The 21569-nt window shown below is 36.5% G+C and overlaps 1 protein-coding gene across 5 annotated transcripts in view; it reads right to left on the bottom strand.

Moving 5' to 3' along the window:
• The window catches only part of UBN2 (ubinuclein 2), a 48436-nt gene that overhangs the window by 8140 nt on the left and 18727 nt on the right, over positions 1-21569 (bottom strand). For all 5 annotated transcript variants that reach the window (XR_013958702.1, XR_013958703.1, XM_080637122.1 and 2 more), the window contains 10 exons: positions 16974-17111; positions 15677-15789; positions 14143-14641; positions 10535-10605; positions 9705-9834; positions 8281-8399; positions 7513-7626; positions 6041-6184; positions 1943-1993; positions 598-640 (listed from right to left, as the gene is read on the bottom strand). Coding sequence is in view for 3 of the 5 variants with exons in the window: in XM_080637122.1 (XP_080493248.1) it covers positions 598-640; positions 1943-1993; positions 6041-6184; positions 7513-7626; positions 8281-8399; positions 9705-9834; positions 10535-10605; positions 14143-14641; positions 15677-15789; positions 16974-17111 (1422 nt within the window). In the remaining 2 variants the exon portion in view is untranslated. The remainder of the gene's footprint in view (positions 1-597; positions 641-1942; positions 1994-6040; positions 6185-7512; positions 7627-8280; positions 8400-9704; positions 9835-10534; positions 10606-14142; positions 14642-15676; positions 15790-16973; positions 17112-21569) is intronic.

Genomic DNA, 21569 nt, shown 5'->3' with positions numbered 1-21569 from the left:
TATTCTGTGTATTCAGATGAAGAAGGTCTACTATTCAAACTTTGTATTACCTATGATATCTAGGTCTTTCAGTCCTCCATGCTAATTCAATATTTGTGTTTTTAAACCTATTTGTGTTTAAAACCTGTTGCTCCACGTAACTAAGAGCGCCCCAACACAGTTAAGAATAATCTGTGAAGAACAGGGTAGCTAACCTGACTGCTAGGTAAAATTGCTACTGAACTAAGACAACACCTAGTCATGTCTAACAAGAACCTCTATCAACTTACGCTATTCTCCCAACCACATATTTTTCCAGTCTTACCAAATTTAATACAGCTGACAAAGAACACAAAGTGCACTAAAAAAAAAATGTGCAATTTTACTGGAACTAGTACCTCTTAATAGTAATTTTCAAAGAACTAATATAGCCTAAAGTTACAAAGCTATACAGAAGCCTTTTGAACTACTTTTTTTGAAGTACTACAGCACCAAGTCAATAAGCTCTTACAGCACTTCCTGATGGAATCCTTCTGCCAGAATTTTTGTGGATCAGAGGCAGGAAACAGCTTGTATCAAGTGGTCATATAAAATTCAGATATCTAAATAGGCATTTACCTTCACTTTGGGTTTAGGGGCCAGAATCACCTTCTTCTTTGCCCTAAAACAGAGGATACACATGTGCATCAGAAGACAACAGAAAGGCAAGTCACTTTAGTTTTAACTGTTACCTCGTCTAAATATGACAGAAAGATGACTATTGTAATCCAGCTTTAATAATAAAACATCCTGAAAATGAGTTAAAATATAGAGAGGGAGAGAACAAGCACACCTTTAATCCATTTCTTGGGTCACGTATCTCTAGTAATTTAGATACAAAATTCACTGAATTGCTGATATAATCTGATATGTATCAAGAGAGCCATTTTCTACTTGTCCAATTCAGAGAAACTCCAAAAAAAAAATCAAGTAATTTCACTTTACATTGATGGGTTTGTCACTGAGGAGTATACTTTGTGTTCTCATTTATATTTCAAATGACATAAAATCAGTTGCTTCCTCCCTCCCCCAAGAAAAAAAGGGTTCTGTTGCTTAAAAACTGTTTCACTGTTGTATCTAACTTCTGTTTGTTGCAAGAAGCCATTTAACAAGCTTCCAGTTTCTTTTGCAGTGTAAATGAACACCATAGCACCAACTGCAGTTATGCAATCAAGGACAGCATTAAGGATTATGAGTCATTAGCTTCAATTTTTAAGTTAGGCATTTCACACGTTTTTTTTCATTTCTATTTCTTCAAAAGGATCAATAGATTTACATTTTATAGGTAATTTTTTCTCCTTTCCCACACAACTAGGAATATGCCTGGTTAAAAGACAACCTTACTGTAGGTGGACCATGACTCAGTTTTGTTAAGTATAAAAATATCCTATATCAATCATTTATCACAGAGATTGCAATTTGTGTGTTATTCAGAGTCATAATTGTTTATCTGAATTCTGGCTGAATGCGGACAGGTCCCCAGAGGGACACAGTGTCGTTGAAAATCAAGGTAAAATTCCACTAAGATACACAGACTTAGTGTTGTTACAGAGATATTTATGAAGAAAAGAGCAGGAAGTACTGCAGCCTCTAAGTTCAATTTAATATGCTGTACAGCAAAATTCAGACAGCATATAGCACTTTGAAATACTCTGAGTTAAAGGCATTAATCCAAGAATGAATATCCTCTTGATCTATCTGGCCACTTCATAAATGAATTAAAATACCATGCTACAAGAACATTACTTATTATTAACATCGTAAGTTTCTTCAAAGAAATCCCAAGATCTCTCCCTTTCCCCTCTGTCAAAAAAAAAAAAAAAAAAAAAAAAAAAAAAAAGAAAAGAAAAAAAAAGGGTAGTAAGAAGATGGATAAAGATACTATGAACAACCTAAAGATAGTAGTTGTAAATGTTATACTCACGGAGCAGAAGTGAGGTGATTGTGAACACTTCGGCTTTCTTTAAAAAGCATCCTAAAAGAGTGACAAGTAAAGAAACATAAGGTGGTTCTTCAGGGACAATCAGCATATGATCACCAAATATGCAAATATCCTTGAATTTTCAGAAGAACACTTTGATCATCTGTCCCCAAAGCAGCTAGTAGGTAGTTTGCCTGTATTGCTAACATGATATAGCTCCAGGCAGCCATAAATAGAAAAATGCCAAAAAAAACCAAAACAAAAAACCACAACCAAATAAAACAACCAACCAAAGCAACAACAAAAAAACCAAACAAAAAACACCCCACAGTCAACAAACAAAAAAATAAACCAACAAAAAAAAAAAAAACCGCAAACCCCTAAATTCAAGTTTACATTCAAAATACCTCAGTGAATGGCCAAACAGAAGTCAATGTAACAGAATTTTGAATTCTCTCTCCTCAAATACCAATGAGACATTTTGAATATTAAATTAAGGATTATAACAAACTCTTCACACTATGTAGTCAGACACTGACCACAGTTTGAGTTTTGAGGTTAGTCTGCTGTGCTTTGGTGTTATTCTTGTTTCTGGTTTTTTATCTTTGTTTTTTAAAACAGAGGAAAAAAGTCAGAATACAGTAGCCATGCCAGCTTTTAATTTTCTTCAGTATTTTACACAGGCCACTGAGTACCATTTCTGTGACTTCAGTTACACTGGACTTACACATATATTTTACTACAGAGCCAATGAATGGCAAGAGTTGGTATGACAAATCTCAACAGTTCACATGCTTTTATTTCCTTGTTATCAACCCCTGAGCTGACAAGTGGGAAGTGAAAATGATTCTCGATCTGTACCTATCTTGCAGCTTGCTACCCAAATGCAGCTATACATAGACAACTAATGAAAACTTGGTCGTCTTCCCTGTTTCCAAGGTAGGCAAACGAGAACAGACAAGATTTTCCTACACCACTGCTATCACACTAACAGTGATCACATCATAAACAGCTGTCTAAACAAGAGCTTTTCATTGATAACACATCCTTAGAGCTGCAATAGTTAACAAAAAATCCATGTATCCAAAATCTCATAATCTGGCAAGAAAAGATTGACATCTTCTTGCTACATTTCAGTGCCTTAATTCTCAGATTCCACTTTGTCCCATTTTCTTCACCATACTAGCCTCCAAATCTGCATTACATTGCTCCCCATCAGGAACTAATGAATGCCATGAAGAACATAATGTAATGAGATGCTCCTTTTGCTACAAGTTCCATGTGCCACTTTCTGTCCTACCCAGAAATTTCTCCAGAATTTTTCTCTCACACCTCCTTCCTGGTCCTTTGTCTATTTCTTAAACATTTTAATTTGGGAATGAAAATCCAAAACTAATCCAGGCCCCAGTAATTTGTAGTATCATCCTTACGGGTTCAAGACAAAAGTTTACTACTACAGGAACAGAAGTTAAAGATATAGTACAAAGAAAAGACAGTGCAGTGTATGCTCCAAAGCAAGAACACACTTGGAAGATAACCCCACCATTGCATAAATATATTCAGATTTAAAAGCTGATGAGAGATCAGTATGAGATTGTTTCTCTCTGATCACAATTTCAAGTCAAGCATGCTGCTTGACCTGCACAAAATTAATGTGCTCCAAGCGTACATGCATGGTGACCTCCAACGATTATTAAACTCTTGGAATTAAAGGAAACAGACTTCCTGTTCCTTACACTTCATCTTTGAACATACATACAATTACATTGCAGGCTTTTTTCTGACACATATGAAATTAATATGCAACCCAGTTACATAAAAAAATGGGTTACATTATTTGAAAGGCTTTGGGATCCTTTAAGACAAAAATATTTCTCTAAATGCATGGATATTAATAAAATAATCTCCTGGGGCAGAGTATGGAAGTTATATACATTGAAAATTCATTACAAAGGTAGTTGCGATACCCACGGACAAATGAACACGGTGCAGTTTTAAATTATGGTTGATACCTATTCTCATGTTTCTATACTGACCTATGACAAACAGTAAATGCAGTTAACTTTGACAGAGCAAAGATTTTTCCTCTAGGCTGAACCCACAAAGGTCTGGTACCACAGACCTACTCCAATTAGTAAGTATTTCTTGCGAAATGCAGTCAGCAGCCCATTTTTAACATTAAAAGCCTTCATTTTTTCAGCTTACATAGCTCCTTCTCACTTGAGACCATGTATAAAGGTAAATCCTTCAGCTTGATAATCCCTACTCTAACTTCTCAACAACACTGAGCATCCAGCATATGAATAAAGTGTACTGTATTAGGAGCTACCACTATCAGACTCCCTGAAATTATTGCTTTTTCTCTTTCCATGTGTAACTGTTTGTCTACAAATTACAATACATCACTTCCTAAAGAGAATGCAGTGAAGTCCCTTCCTATAAACACAGAACAACTTCCATGGTACCAAAACTGCCTAGTTGGTAAAAGAAGTCTTGCTGGTCCACAGAAAGTTATGCTGAGGCAGCTCCTGGTGTTTATTTGGTTTGTGGGTGGGTAGAGGTTTTTTTGTTTGCTTGAAGTTTTTTGGTTTGGGTGGAAAAGTCATTTTGGGGTTTTTAGGTTTGTTTGATTTTTGTCCTTTTGTGTTGAAATCCCTTTTATAGGTAGTTTAAAAGCTTATGGAACGTTTTCAGCATGTTTATCGTATGGAAGGGAAAGAACCATACGTTATATGGCTTTCGAATGCAAAGTTTTAACATGCTTCACTTGTATGTATTCTTGGATGACCTCACATTATCACTTGACTGTTTTGCCACTATCAGTGATCTCCGTAAATGTTTTTAAGCTAAACTGGGATTCCTCATCTTGTTTACTTCAATAAAATCTTCATATGAGATAACCTCTCACTCATCAGCATACTCATGATACAAAACTAGATCCTTGAACAGAAATAAGTCAAGCTGTATGCCAAGAAGTGTAAAGCTTCATTTGTTCCTTTCATTACTGTTTCACAAACAGCTTATTACAACCTCATTTTCTACACTGACTATTCTAGGAAACAATCAGTACAGTTATCTTTACAGCTTGATACAGATTTGACTAATCTACAGTCAAGGCAATCTCACTGATTAGTATTAATGTATCATAGAATAGTTAGGGTTGGAAAGGACCTTAAGATCACCTCACACTAGGCCATGTAACCCAAGACTCCATCCAACCTGGCCTTGAACGCTGCCAGGGATGGCACATTTACCACTTCTTTGGACAGCCTGTTCCGGTGCCTCACTACCCTCACACTAGACCATGTAATCCAAGACTCCGTTCAACCTAGCCTTGAACACTGCCAGGAATGGAGCATTTATTATGTATCATTAAGCTTTTACAGTCAAGATTTGATGGGAAATTGTCTTTTGCAGCAGATGTACAGAAGGAAAGAACACCTGTATTTGCTTCTCTTCTTCTACTTAGAACTGTTTGAAAACTGTCAAATTTGTATTTCACAATGATTACTATTGCTCTCATTTTCCCTCCTTTGTGCGGTTGTTTCCACCTAAGTCAGTAGGAAGCAAGTGTAAGTCTTCATCAAGAAACTGGTGCATTTTTAACTGCAGCATCATAGAGCACCTTAGTGTTTTGTGAACTCTGGTGTTGAAATTCCAGTTTATAATCTTACAGTTTATGTCACACTGCATTATCAGACTGCTTACAAGTTATACAGGCATGGCTGCTTTCTATATCACTATCACTTTCTATATCACAGAAAGAACTTCCCAAGCAGTTACCTCCCCCCCATACCTCTCTCTCAAATGAAGCATCACACACTGTGTTATGAACTGTCATAAATTCAGTCTCCAGCAGATCACAACAGCAGATAGTTCTCCAAAGAAAACACTGGGCTTTTACCTCTCAGGGTTGCAATCAAGCCTGAATGTTTTTCAGAAGTTGATTTTCTATCTTCTAAATTATTTCAGTTCCACTGACATATTTTGAAGTTTTAACCAAAATTAATAGTATGTATTTCAGTCAAATGTATGACAATAAAGAAGATCTAAGAAATACTTAGTACCAAGATTAATAGATATACAAAGCAGGTACCTTACCTTGCTTGCATCCAGCCTTTAGGCCAAAGTGGCTTCACTTCTGTTTCCATAAAGGTTTTGAGGTAATCTTCAGCAGACTGACTTCTATTTGGCTCTAGCTCATAGCATCCCAGCTTGATCTTGACAAGATTACACAACAGAGACCTGCAAAAAGACACACAATAAGTATACTGAAAGAAACAATACTTTCAAAAGCTCAGCAGAAAAAGGCTGAGAAATGGGAGGACTGATACCATTATACAGCTGCTGTCCATCACCATCAGCAGGAAGAGCTCAGTTCCAATTGCAATTTTTGGAAGCTTGCTACTACAACTGGTATGATTTGTCACTACCACTTTTCCTCCATTTCCAGCAGACTGTATGTCTCACTTTTTGCCATCCTTACTATAATGTTGTACTTGGTTTTACTTTCTTTTTTTCCTGGCTTCCTCATAGCTGAAACATCTCATGTTGCTCACAGTGACCTCTATTTCATTTAAGATGGAGAATGTCTAAAAGCAAGTGAAATCCATTTTATACTCAATATTTCAACAGAAGATTCTTCCTGACAGGGATGTTGTCTTTTACTGTCCTCAAAAATAAAAGAAGTGCACACAGTTAAGTAACACTGGTCTTTCAGAGCCTCTTCAATGAAGACCACATTTAAATATCTCTCGTTAAATATGGCTCCCTCCAGGTCAGTCTAAGGTATACTAGTTTTATGTATTCTGTGAAGCTTGCTTCCCTTTTGTCTTAACATACTAAAAAAGACTCACTGCGAGAAGTCCATCAGCCCTTTTTAATAATACATACATTTGTATTAAAATTAGCTTATATCTTGCATGGGAAATGTCTGATTTAGAAGGATTTGCTTGCTTAAAAACCTACCTAGATTATTTAAATAACAGTAATCTCAGTTTTCAGTAAAAATCTATTCTAGGAAAAAGAAAAGTGAGACTTCATAATTTCAGATAAGAATCTGTGTTGCTCTTGAGAGATAACATAGAATTTGTGTTCAAAGAGGATGGGAGGGGTTAGATTAAGATTCATGCATTCTGGATGTTGGCTTGCCCAAAGACTGGGAGGCTTGCCAAACCAGCATCACCAATTTTGAAAGTCTACCCTATTGTGGCAGAAATCTTTACTGCTCATTGGTTGACAGCATTTTGTAACCTATTCTTAGAATGGTGGGAAGCAGGTGTAACTCTGCTTACATGTGTTCTTTGCTTAAAGAAGCTTAAAGTCCTAGGAGCAGGAAAATATTCATGTATTTGGGTAATACAGATAAACAAGCAGCAAAAAAAGGTTCGGACATAGGATGGTATTGCCCTTCATGTTAAAGAAGGGCAACATTCTAGCTTGCCTGCTTAGCCCCAGCACTCTCCAAAAATTTCTCAGAGGTGTATTTCTGAAAAGCATTGCATAACATCCCCTCAGAGATCCCTTTATGAAGTCAGTGATAATTCTCGGTGGAAAAGGTGGTTTTGTCTTACCTCACTGTGTCATCCCAATGAAACTTCTTTCTGGGTCCCACAACCCGCTTTCCAGGTTTCTCATCATCATCTTCCTCTGATCCATTTTTCTCTCGTTCATCTTCCGCTTGTAACCTACAGATAGAATAATTATTTTCTGTATAGGTATACAACAGAGACAAAATGTTTCCTTGAGTAAGGAGTGTAGGTTTAGGTGCTAGGGAAAAAAAAAAACAACAACAACAACAAAAAAGAGACCCATCTTCAGATTCTCATTACACCTCTCCTGAAAGTTCATCTCCCCACCGCTTCATGGTCCTCAGAGACAAGTGAAAAGGACACACTGTATGGATCCTATCAAGGTTGCTAGCTATAAACTTCATACAGTGCCTCTACTGAGAAATGGCAGGAAGCTTATCAATTTATTAATGCTTCTCCAAGTCTAAAATTAGTCAACTACGAGTGAAACTATTACAAAGAACAAGGGCAAAATACATCAAGACCCTGAACACACCATCCTCCTCCACTAATCTGGCATTTTGAGAATCTCCAGCATACTTCTCAGTTTACAATTTCTTTCTCTTAAGACCTCAGTTAATGGAATTTCTTTCTAGAGCCAGGTGTGATAACATCACCTATCCAAAACTAAGTATTTTTTTACAGTTCAAAATTTATAGACACCTGTAAACTGAAGCCAAGTACTCTGCTGAGCTCAGGGAATGAACAATGTGGAGACAGACTTTCAGCTGGACTCTAGAACGGGCATGCACAGACTCCAAAAATACCTACTTGGCATTCTTGGCTTGATTGCGGGCCTGGCAGTCCTCTTGATACTTGCATAACTGTTCAGGCATGACGTTACTGACAGCCAGTTTCAGCTTTTGCAGTGGTTCTCTCAAGCGGTCATCCTGTAAAAAGAGAAACACCAAATCAGTCCTATTAGATGCAATGTAAAAAGTGTTTCAGATAGTCTCACAAAAATTACTTCCCGCTCCTCCTAAGGCAATATTCCCAGCACTAACTACTGACCGCAACAGCCATTTCCTAGATGGCACTTGAATCCTGTTAGGTGCAACAGCATTATAGAAATGCATATACTTGAAATTTTTCATACAATTTTTTTTTTTTAAGTCTTGAGACTAGAAACAATGAAAGATAGCCACAAGGAAAATTATCATGAATATCCCAAAACATTATGGCATGATCTCATTAGACAGCTATTAAAACCAAACTACGGAAGAAAACCTGAGGGGAAGAGCAAGATGACACTTGCAAATAAACATGCAATTAACTCAAGTTTCCCAAAAAATGCTGTAGTATAAAAACATCCTAGCTAATGAACAATATATATGTATCAGATTATCTGAATATTAATTATTATATGTAATTCATGTACTTAAAAGGTAAAGAATATGTATTTAGAATCACCTCCAAATTAAGAACTTCAACCATTAAAGTAATACAGTATATACTTCCCTACATGTTTTAAATTCTCTTCCTACATCTGACTTCACAGTGTTAATCATAACTGCTTACTGAGAAGAACTAGAAAACTATATGCTATTATGTCTTACTGTGTTAAAATAGCATATGAATCTGTTTGTCTCCTTAGCAAGTTTGAGACTCTGCATTCATGATCCTCAGCTCATTTTTAAGATTTAGTCCTAGATTTCATCTAAAGAATCAGGTCAGGATACTTCAGATCACAGATAACTTTTTTATTCAATAGGAAAACATACTCTAAGAGAAAAGCAACTGCGAATGACATACACAAAGTATTTGTAAGACCGAGCCACAAAGGCTGTTTTGCACAAACAGCACAGTCTTGGTCATCTATTATCCTTTCTTTTTTCTTGACACAAAGGTGCATGTAATAGTTACGGGTATTTTTTTTAGCCTATCATAACCATGATTACTCTGGCTTTCTAGTTCTCCTACTTTGATATGTACCTTGTACCTAGCTTTCAAGATGAAAGCACTTCATTCTCAAATAAAGGGCCTGAAATACTTAGCGTATTTGTACCTAAAGTAGTGACAATAGCAAGTACACATACACACACACAAAAAAAAGGCACTTTTAAGCCCATCTAGCAACTGATCCAAAATCTTTTGCTTTACTGGAGACTGTGTGGCTGCTGCACTACTCTCCTGTGTTCTGTCCTCATCGTCATTACATAACCGATCCATGCTGGAGCTAATCTCCCTATCCTTACCTGGACATTGAGGTGTAACTTTTTCAGACGCTTTATCAGTGTGTCCTTATTGCATGGCACAAAAGCCTCAAGGTGAGAGTACACTCCATTGCGGACGGCAGGATTTATCTCCTGTAACTGTAGCTCAATACTGACAAACAAACAAGAGACAGTCAACCACTGAGGCACCCCAAGATGAAAATGACAGCTAAAAAAAAAAAAACCTAAGGAAGCTTTGTATAATATATTCTAGCTATGCACACCAAAAATATCATCTTGGAACATTTTCAGATAAACTTTTCTTACAAAAAGAGGATGTCTTCATCAATGGCAAGAAACCATTCAAATGCACACTTTGCCAGCAATGTTGAACATTATTCAAATTTCATTTACTTCCACCACTGCACATCAATCTTGATAAAATTTTGACTACTTCAATCTTCTAGAGATTATTTTTTGTTTCTTAGAATACAAACATAGAACTTTCTATATTAAATACTTAGTTGAAGCATTACAGAGTAAAAAGAGCTGGAATTTTCCTTCATGAAAGCTGAAGGTGTTTTGAGTTATGAAAGTGGGGGACAGAAAGATAATGGCAGTTTTGTTGAATTTTACACAAGAAGTCAAGGAACACAGGGCACTACAAAACACTTTACACTGGATAAAGACAGACAGTCATGACAGGAATCATATTCATATATAAATCTCTTTAGCTAATAACTAGCTTAGACTGATCTACCTTCATTGACTTTTTAGGGCTTTGTTGGAATAACCTCAATAATATTTCCTCTTCTGTACTTTTGCTTTCACCCCCTTTCCAAAAAGGGAAGGTTGTACAGATAAGCACTTACTCCAGCAGAATATTATTCATGTCTTGCGTGAAAAACTTCTTCCTGCCTTCTTCATCAAACATCTTGGCGGCCTGGTAACACAGCAATAAAGAATATCCAGAAGTTCATAGAGCATTTAATCCCCACAACCTTTTTATCTTTACTTTTACAGCTGTATTATATTCTTATTTCCCAGAAAACAGCATTACTTTGGGAAGAAGGGAAGAAAAAAAAAAAAACAAACCACCAAATACTGAACTATTTAGAAAAAAGGTTACGGTTGTTATTATTATACTCAAATAAAACCATCCTGCTCTAGGGCAAATAATCATTACATTTATAATCTGCCTGGATCACTGATGTTAACACATTCATCTTTTCAATAGCTATGAAGAAAGAAATCGGTAGACATGTTTTATTACCTCACCACCAGCTACATTCCACTACCACTGTTTGCTTTAAAAAGAGGACAAGTCAAGCAGGCAACAGCATCAACACATTTCTACATTCAATCTGTGAAAGGCTCCTTTCCTACCTTCTTAGATACGCCTTAATCCTTCACTGGTGTTTCTACAAAGGGATTACGTATGCTAGAGGAATACCTCGTTCCTCTTTTCTGGTGCTGTGCAGCATTCTCATCATCTTTAGAATATACCTCTAGTATTTTTGGTCTCTTCCTAAGCCTGTCTGGGGGTAGGAAAAAATCTCAGTCTTATTCCTATACATACTTCCTTTTATTAGAAGGTTTTACTGATCTCAAAAGGATTCTACATGGGAATTACTGTATCTTTATTCCTATCACCTAGATTCTTCTTTTCACAAATAACAAACAAATCCAAGTCCCTGCACCATTCTACAAAAATCAGTAAGGTCTCCTCTCTAGTGCCCATCCACTCTGCAGATTTATAGAAATCAAGAATAAAAAAAAGCCCTACTTTTACAGGCTTATTGTCATCTTCTATTTTGGCACTGGGACGAGATAGCAAGCTAATAAAGAATATGAATGCAGAAATGTAAGCATGTATGGTATCATCATACTGACTGACAAATACCAGAGGTAGCCAACAGGCTACAAGGCTGAATATTCAAATAATCAAAAATCTCCAATACTGCCTTTTAAAAAGTTTCAATGACTTGTAACAACTTAGGTAAAAACTAAATAAATGCAAGTGTTAGCTTGATAAAATTCCTTTGTTACTATGAAATACTTCCTGTTCTTGCTATTTGTAAACTGACACATTTAAGTTCAGAAGAAAAATATTTATTGGAATTGTAAACTCTATGCTGCACAGGAAACCAGAAGTCTGATACTCTATCAGAAAACATAAGGTAATCCACTGTCTGAATGCTTTACCACTTCAGTCATGAACACTGATAGCAGAGTTTAATTTCCTATAATGACCGTGTTCTGCTCACTACTTTCTACTGTAAATTCAGCTGCTGAAGGGATGACTATTGAAGCATTTGTCCTGCTAAAAAAAATTTAGAAAGGTGTTTGCTAGTAATTGTTTTACTGCAGGTGTCTGAAAGTAATAGGATACCAGAAAGACAAGTTTGAAAGTCTCAAATCCAGTATCTTTAAGCATAATTAATACAAGGATTGTTATCATCTTCTGGTTTATATGAAGTGGAAGGAAAGATATGTTTTGACATTTTGGTCCCAGGCAGAAATAATTTCAGCATTATACTATCACACTGGACAGTGTTTCTGGCTGAATTTCCAGGTTCAAAAACTGCATCACTATCACTGAACTGTGCTTGGGTTTAGTTTTGTTGGTTTGGGGTGTTTTTGTTGGGGTTTTTTTGTGTGGGGTTTGGGTTTTTTTTATTGGTTGGTTGTTTTTTGTGGATTTTGGTTTTTTCTTTTCCCCACAGATTATCTTGATAGTTACCTTCACAATAGAGAAAAAGCCATTTTATTAATTTTCCTGCATGTGTACAATATTGTCTTCTGTCATGGTAGTTCAGAATTGCCCACTTAGGGAACTAGAACGCATTCATTTACAAAAGGAGGTCAGGAAATTTTTGTTGTATTTAGTCAGTGGCTTTTTTTTTTTTAATTATTGTTCTTAATCTAGAAACATCGTATTCCCGCAACATAGGCTTTTTCTTACAGCTCTATAAACTTTTTAGCTTTCTTTGCACTCAAGAGCACTAAAGCTGTGAGTATGTGAAGTTATCTGACAAGACCCACTTCTTTTTTCCTGCCTTTTAGAAGATGTTTTCCCCCCACTGACTATGTGTCAGTTGATTTTGATTTACAGAAGGTGAGAAAGTTGGAATCTTTACTTCAACAGTCTAAGTTTTCCACAAGTGTATGGATAAACTTGTTCTGCCAGCACCAAACTTCCAGAAGACATTATCAAAAGCAGAGGATGGAAAAGTTAGGTTTTTCCAAGATCCACAGCTTTCTTCCAGCTGTGTGGAGCTTGTTATACTGTGAAGCAGCATGAATTTGGAGTAGGCCACTAACACTTCCTGACTTTTGGCCTAATACAGTTCTTCTGCAGTTTTGATAAAAGCTTATTATTACTTCATAGCAAAATTAATCTGAGTATTCAAGGACAGGCAACATAATCTCTCTCACTTTAATAAATATTAACCTCTTGGCTGTAGTTAGCTTGGTACATTTAAAAATGACTAAGAACATTATAAGCCATTTACATACAGGTGAGAAACATCATGTTTTATCATTATCTGCAGCGAAGCAAGCTCTGCTACTGTTCAAATTATATTTTTCCAAAAAGGTAGCAACTTGGGCTGCTTTTTCAAAATTTGCTCCAAATAAGGAAAAGCTGCACTTTGTTCTAAATAAGGAAAAATTTTAATATCAGAATCTGGATCATCAAAACAACAAATTTATTCTCAACTTATAACATCCACAACTGAAACAAGGAGCCTATCATACCTTAATAGCTCTGATCGCTTTCAGTAAGCTATTGAGATATTTTTAACTTGTAGATTTAATACTTTTCATTAATATTTTAAACAAGTTTGGACTGCATGCTAACTTTCCAAAAGAAAATACTCAGTTTTGTGGTTGTTTTGGTATTTGTTCTTCTTGTAGCTGGGTGGTGGGTTTTGTGGGTTTTTTGGGTTGTGGTGTGGGGTTTGTTTGTTAGGTTCATTGGGGTGTTGTTTTAAACTGGCAAGTTAACTCTTATGTTACAAAGTAAAAAATTCAAGACATCTGTAAGCTGCTGTCATATTTCAGTTTTCTTCCTCCAAAAAAAGAAAACACCCATCAATTGGACTAGATGATCTTTTGAGGTCCCTTCCAATCTCTAACATACTGTGATACTGTGATACTGTGTAATTTCACCAACATTCAAATTAAAGTAACACTGATATTTCCATTATGGAAAAAAACTCAAACAGTAAAAGTTATTATACACATAAGCTTTAGAAAACCTTGTCTCCACTATGAAACAAGCACTGCTTTAACAACTGACCTGCGTTGGCACTGTGTCTGTTTCATTTGAGTATAAATACAGATTGACATTAAGATCAATTCTAGATTTTTTAGAGTTTCAGCCAGTAATTCAAGGATGACAACTTGGGCCCTAATTATTCTTCCTTGTTCTCTCAGATTCCTGAATGTAATCCTTTACCAGTGAATTCATACTCACTGTTCGAAGGTCTCCAATGCGCTTCTCAAGTAGCATAGGCAGACCTTCTGGGAGGGCAGGCACCTGCTTGGGTGTCATGACCTGAGAGGTGTAGGTTGCCTGAGTGACATTTCCATTTTCTCCTGACAGCTCAGATACTGGGCTGCCATCAGAAGTGCCATCAAGCAACTTGTCAAAGTCAATGTCTCCCAACATCTCCAGGGCACTTTCAGCTTCTTGCATGAGCTCACGTTCATTTGTGCTACCAAAAATGGAGAGGACAGGATCATTGATCCTAAGATTCAAGTCAGAAATATCGTTTCCTGCACTGAGAGAGGAAGAAGGAATTTTACTAGGGGTAGAAGCTGCAACAGTCACTGGCGGTTTTGGACTAGATTCCTTCTTCCTCATGGCTTCCTTCTCCTTTTGAAATTTACGGATCATGGCAGCCAGAGAGAGAGAGTCTTTATACAGTTTCTTTTTCTTCTTTTCAGACTTGTGTGAATTTAAGGCCATTACTCTGCAGAGGAAAGAAATCTTTAATTAGAATGCATGTGACTTCTGAGGCCTTAGTAACTTTTACAAAAGCCTGGGAGTTTAGTACAATCAAAAAATGATTGGGGTAATGAAGCAAGTGGTTTGTGCTTCCCTCTTCAGACTATTCTATCAACTATCATAAAACTTTGCTGGTCATGTGATTTCATAATCTCCAGCTGATTTCCTTTGTTAGGTTACGTACACATTCAGGCAAAGGTTATTTACTTTTGACTTCTCAATTTAATTATGGAGAAGTTGGCACAGTTGTTAAACTCATGGCTGATCTACCAAAATCCTTAAACTTGCCTCTTGAGGCTTGTGAATGGTGACAGGTTGCTTTAAGACTAGGCACACCACATACATAAAAAAAATTTCTCTTTGCTACACATTTTGACATGCAGGCTCAACATCTATGTGCTACTTAAACAAAGCACTTTTTGCCAATTCATCACCTTGATAAATAAAGAAAAAAACCAACTATCAATAAATTTACAATGCCAACTTGAATATTCATAATAAAATAACTTTCACTCAGCAACAATTTTCTAGAAGCCAATTTAAAACACAACTTTAATCCTTCCATGCTAGCCTCAGATCTCAGGAAAGCACATAAAGTTGCTAAAAAATATGTAGAATTCAGCTATGTTTGTACTTTTCCAGATTAGAAACCGAGGGATGTGGAGGAAATTATTTTTCATTAGAAGATGTAATTCTTAGTGCTATATAAGACTGGGTAGAACAGTGACAGATAATGCTATTCACAAACTTAAAACCTCTTTTCCCTAATGCTTTTTGCCCTTGTTTTGTTATTGGTAGTTCAGAATTTAGGAGGACAAAAAAATTAGTTTGTAGAAATTATTTATGAAAAAAACCCACATGAATTCCAAACCCAAAATCTACCTGCTATTAATTATAGTTTAAAAATATTATGAACAGCTGTGATAATCTTGCTATGGCACACAAACTTAAAACCAAACCTCACATACAATTCAAGGGTTATCTAAGGAAAGAAACCTACCCTAACGGTTTAGGAGGTTTCATTTTCCGAGGCTTCTTCTCCTTTTCTGTCACTTCATCTTTCCGCTTGCGCTTCTTCATTCCACGATCTTCAGTTTCTTTTAACTTTGCTATCTAGAATGAGATCAAATACAGTCCAATGATTCTTGCACCCTAAAGGACTTCTACAGCAAGAAACATTTAGTTTTTCTTACACTTTCCAATTCAGAGCCAGGAAAAATACCTCAATGTGTGTAAAAGCAAACAGTACCACTGGATTCCTAGCAGCAGTGCAGTTGCTGACAAGTCTCAATTACTGATTTTTAAACAGTCACTGGATTCAGAGAGTTTTCAACAAGAAAAATACTGAAAAGCACGCACAGACTGATGCCCGTAAGCAATGGCCAAATAGCCTTGGAAGACTGAATCTCCCCACCTTCTTCTGCTACCAGTTTCATTGCTGAGTATGAAGTTACACAGTATGGAACATCTTTTTGGCCAATTCAGATCAGCTGTCTCCCTTCCCTAGTTCTTGCTGATCCCCAGCTTACCTGCTGGTGCAGAGGGGAAAAAGAAAGCCCTCACATTATGCAAACATTATTCAACACAGAGTTTTGTCTGTTGTCATCAATGCTATTTTAGTCATAAATCCAAATCATAGCACCGTAACGGCTGCTATGAAAAAAAAAAAAAGTTAACTCCATCCCAATCAGATCCAATATAAGAACCGTAAGATTATGTTAAACTTATAGAATTATAGAGCAGGAAAGGACATCAGAAAGCAGGAAGCTCTTGGAATGGCATGGAACTTGTGAATGTACTATGCAAACAATTATGTTCACATTGATCGTAACTTTGTCAACGTACACAGAGCAACACATTGTTTGGGAAATACTTTATATGTGCTTTTTAGTATAGCTGTTCTTATGCGCCAAGTTTATTTTAACAGATATTTTAAGTGTTATTTTGAATATTAGGAACACTTTCAAATCATGCAAGAGTTGTGCAAAATCATAAAAGCAGTACTGGAAAATTTCTCATCTCATAATAAAATCCCAATAAAATTACAGAATCATCTGTCACTTCAGGATGGATGGACACTTCTTAGCTTGCCTAACTGTTAGTCTTACAAGACTGGACATCCCAAATTACTTCCTGAAAGCTAGTACCTGAGACACAAACCAGAAAACACAATAAAACAGTGCTGTGCATCATTCTGGTTTCAACCTCTTCATCTGAGCCATTCTACACATATCAAGTATTTCTCAGTGTCCACCTAGCATAAGCTGTGTATAAAAAGCATTAGTACGATCACTCACTTTAGGTGGCCTATGCTTTTTGTCTTCTGCAAAGTCTTCATCCTCTGAGTCAGATGCCTGGCGGAACTGCAGTGTACCAGTGTTGATATAAAACCCTCCGTATTTGGTTGTGAGGGATGCAGGAACTAATTCATCATACTGGGCAGGAGAAAAGATGAGTTTATCAGCATTTCTCAATAAAATAAACATACAGTTAATTTACCAGTCCCTATGCATAAAAAAAAAAAAAAAAATCTACACAAGTACACATCACAGCTTGTTGGAATAGAAACAGGATAGTAATGTTCTTGAAAAGTTACTGGCCAAAGCACAGGAAGCTGACATCACAGAATAACTTTTCTACTTTCAAATAATGCCCTTTTTTGGAAAAAGACAGGATTATGGCATTAAAAGTACTGCTTTCTGAAGGAAATTAGGATGGGCACAGAGGCCTTCCCCCCCCATCCCAAAACAAACAAACAAAAAACACCAAAACAAAAAGAACCCGAACACACAAACTTTCAACCTTTTTTCCCCCCAATACTCTGTCTCTGAGGGCATGTTACATTATGTTGAATGTTAAATCTCAAGATATGTAAATCATATGAACAAATATATACCACCTGCCTACCAGCAAGTTCACTTGACTGTTCACTGGTTGCTTTTGTCCAGAAAATAGGCAGGCACATAGTGAATTATTAATTTTCATCTAGGACAGCCTTACAGGCATACCAGCAACACCACTGGCTGGAATAAATTTTGTAAAACCAACCAACCAAACAAAAAACCCACCCCACAACCCTGCCTCTACCGATTTTAAATTTGAAGTTTAATACTTCTACTGAATGCCCTTCAATTTTATGAGACAATGTGTGGTTCAAATGACTTTGCTAGTCATACACTTTCATCACAGGCCCTTTAAGTTATCTGTGATAGCTACAGTTATTTCCAGAACCTAATTCTTCCGTATTTTCAGAAAAGATGACAGTCTGAACACTGCCCTAGAAGAAAACTAATCTGTATCGGAATTTTACAGAATTGGATGTTATATCCAGGAACAGGACTGAAGATCGTAGAGATGCTTCTGTAAATTAAGCATAAGAACTTGTCAAGATTATATGCTGTTTCATTAAGATCGGACAGAATTTTCATTAATACCAGTCTCTGCAGTGCACGTCATGTTCAGACGTTTCAACACATGCTACATTTAGTACCAACTCTAACTACAGTGCTCTGCTCAAAATCCTACTTCTCTTACAAAAGTACCCTGAGATTTTCTTTTATTAAAAATCCTATCCCAGCCATGATAAATTTCAGTACAGTATCTGTTAGCTTATTTCTAATTTTGTGTTGAATATTACATTGCCTCTAATACAAATATCACATTATAATAATACAAATTATAATCACATTATAATAATACAAACACCTGACTTCCAATGTAACAAGTTCTGGCAAACTCTCACTCTGTTTAGAGAGTTTTAAAACCACAAAGTTTCAAACTCTTATACATGTTTATTTTGAAAAGTACTTAGTATTTATGAAGGAATTTCCCATTTAGAAGTACAAAGCTGTATCTGAAAAATATTGAAATCCAAAGACTTAGGAAAAGTGGTCAATACTGAAGTACAGGTTAGGACATGAATTCTATTATTTCATGACCAGCAGCCTCCTCAGAATCACATTCTTCCCCCAAGCATTACCAGGAAACTCTAGAAAATATCTTGTTAATAGCAAATTCTTAGAAAGGCTGGGAGGATGAGTAGATTCATTCTAGCTCTTATGTGTAAGTAGCAAAGCAAGTCATGGAAGTGTTTTGCAAGAGAACTTTAGGAGAGTTGCCTTGACAATGCTGTCACTGCTGCGCAGAAAGACAACGTTGTCCTGAATGACTCCAAATTCAAACTACCAGTTTTAGTTTTCAAATTTGGAAAATTTTAGGATGGTGCATGTTAGCAACAAATATTAATTCTGGAAGCTACAGTCTGCCTGGAAGCATTAAAATAGAATGCCTGAGACACACACCTGCCAACAAAGATAAGGAGGAAGCATTTCCAGGACCTAGAAAGTGTTACAAAAGTACCAGTTACCAGTAAGTACCAGAAAGTGTTCATAAAAGACCTCAGTGTTTAACAGACTAAGAATCAATTTCTGCCTATCTGAAAGGGTAGTATTTTGACATACCTCAGAGGTGTGCACTGCGGTAAAGGAAAAAGAAGATTTCGAGTTATACCTGCAAGCTATAAACGTTTAGTAGCTTAGCCAAATGATTAAGATACTTGAGAAGGAAACAATGTGCTTGTTATTTTGAAGTCTGAATCAGCAGGCTTTCCATTGCATGTCTTAAGACAGAAATCAACAGGCTGAATAAATTAGTAAGCCGTTTTAACTGCCACAACATTAACTAAAGACTTGAGATCACCTACATGAAGGGAACACACAGAGTGCAAAGTAGAATGTCAGCTACCAACTTATTTCCCCCTCTATATCATGAAGATAAAATGGTTTAAGAACCAAGAAGTCTGGGCTACCAGAAGCATTGAGACAAGAAGAACTAACTAGAAGAGGAAAACACAAAATGTATACTTTGACAAGAAAGCTGGTGAAAGAGCCTGAACTGGAGACCTATGTGGATTTAATCTGAGTAAGTAGTCAGAAATTTCAATGAGTCATCACCTTTTATCTTCCTGAAATGGAAGGCTTAACAAGCAGTACAGAAAGGCAGAAAGGGAAAGAAAAAAGTGGTGACAAGACCTATGAAATACCCTAAGATCATATGAAAGACTAGCGCAAGAAAGCAAGAGAATCTATTAATTGGACAAAATGAAAGTAAAGTGGGCTTGTCATTAATCTTAAGAGACCAGGACGACCATGCAAAGTAGGAGGTGCAAAGTAAACTTGAGTGGAGGCTGGGTAAGAACTTCAGAGAAATCTGATGTTTTTCCACAGCTCTCAGAACCAGCTTTATTATGCACAAGGAAGATAAAAGGAAAAGAAAATAAATTACTATCCACAGTGCTTAATGGACAGAGCAGGCATTTCCTTTTTGAGCTGACAGGGTGTGAACTGTATTGGTGAAGTGGGGGCAGAACGGGATCAAAACAGAAGAATACAGTGTACACAGTTAAAGCTGGGACCATTAGCATAATAAGTGAATAACAAGTAAAGGAAAACACAGTAAAGACTTAGCTGCAGAGCAGTAAGGAAGCTCTGGAGAACACACAAGAAAAAGTAAGGAATAAAGACGTTCCACAACCAAGGAAGCCCTGAATCACAGCAGATTAATAGAATGATCAACATGCTATGTGGCACAGATCCATCAGAACAAGGCAACCAGAGAGGCAGAATTCATTCAATACACAGATGAACAAACTACCTACCCCATAACAGCCATCAGGGAAACAAGATCAGCAACACTTCAAAGTATAACTTAACAACTGAGATTTCGACAGCTTCTGCTGAGGACTATGAATTCAGTCAAACTTTTGAAGAGCCTTTGAAAATCAGTTCTCCTAACCCTTGAGTTTACTTTTCCCTACCAAAATTGGTTTTTCTTCAACCTACTGAACAAGGTATAACTTACAACTAAATGTTTAATTTTATTTTCAACTTAGCTAAAACTGGGGCATGCAGACCACAATTTACTTAGCATCCTCTCCTTTGAGGTAAACTTACTCTCTTCTAGCACCTCAACTGAACAGAGAATTTGAATATAGTTGTACAAGATGCTGGTAATAGCTAGATTAAACTTCATTTTAAAGTTTCTTCAGGACTCTCAGTTAAAGGGAACATGGCTCTTGCAAATTCTAAATCTTCTGATTAATTGGTTTCAAGACTTTTGCTTTGCACTAGCTTTTCTGCATATGAAATCACAGCACTGATCCTATTAAGGAAAACAGCTAAAAGACCTTTAGTGTTCTGCTCTTCCTTACACATTCCAAGATTGAGAATAAATATTCTCAGACCTCCAAATACACAGGATTTCATGTATGACAGACTTCTGGGAACAGAGATTTGCCCAACAAAAGACTATGGAATCATTCTGCAGAAAACAAAGGAAGACTGATGTATCATCTGATCATCTAAAAGCAGATCAGCATGTAAGTTACTTTCAACTACGGTCCTTGAGCTACATTGCTATGTTTCTAGGGCCATTAATCTAATTAAATGTTTAGGTGTGAAAGAAATTTAGTCAGGTTTATGGATTATATCCGTTTAGTTCTGAAATCCAAGCCCACAGTATATAGCAGTATCACATTAATACTGGCAGCTCCTGTGTGCAGATATTTTGACCATGATCCTCAGATATTTTGACCGTGAGCTCATGCAGCTCTCTTCCAGGCAACAACCTACATTATAAAAATACATGTGAAAAGGCTTTGTAACACTTCTGTATTAAATTCTGGAAATGAGATCTGGAAATGAGTTTTGCTGCAAACATGTCCAAGTATTTTTGAAGACATGCACCCCGTGCAATATTTGTTGTGAAACTAGCATTATTCAGATAGAAGATAAGCAGGGATCACTTTTATTCCTTGTTCAGTTTATTTTTGAGATTACTTTAACCAGCTGGGAGGGGCTGTTTAGTTTTCATCAATAGCCTACTGAATAAAGTCA

Source organism: Psittacula echo (genome assembly GCF_963264785.1).
Source record: "Psittacula echo genome assembly, chromosome: 1".
NCBI lineage: Eukaryota > Metazoa > Chordata > Aves > Psittaciformes > Psittacidae > Psittacula > Psittacula echo.
This window is presented reverse-complemented; position numbering and strand designations above follow the sequence as displayed.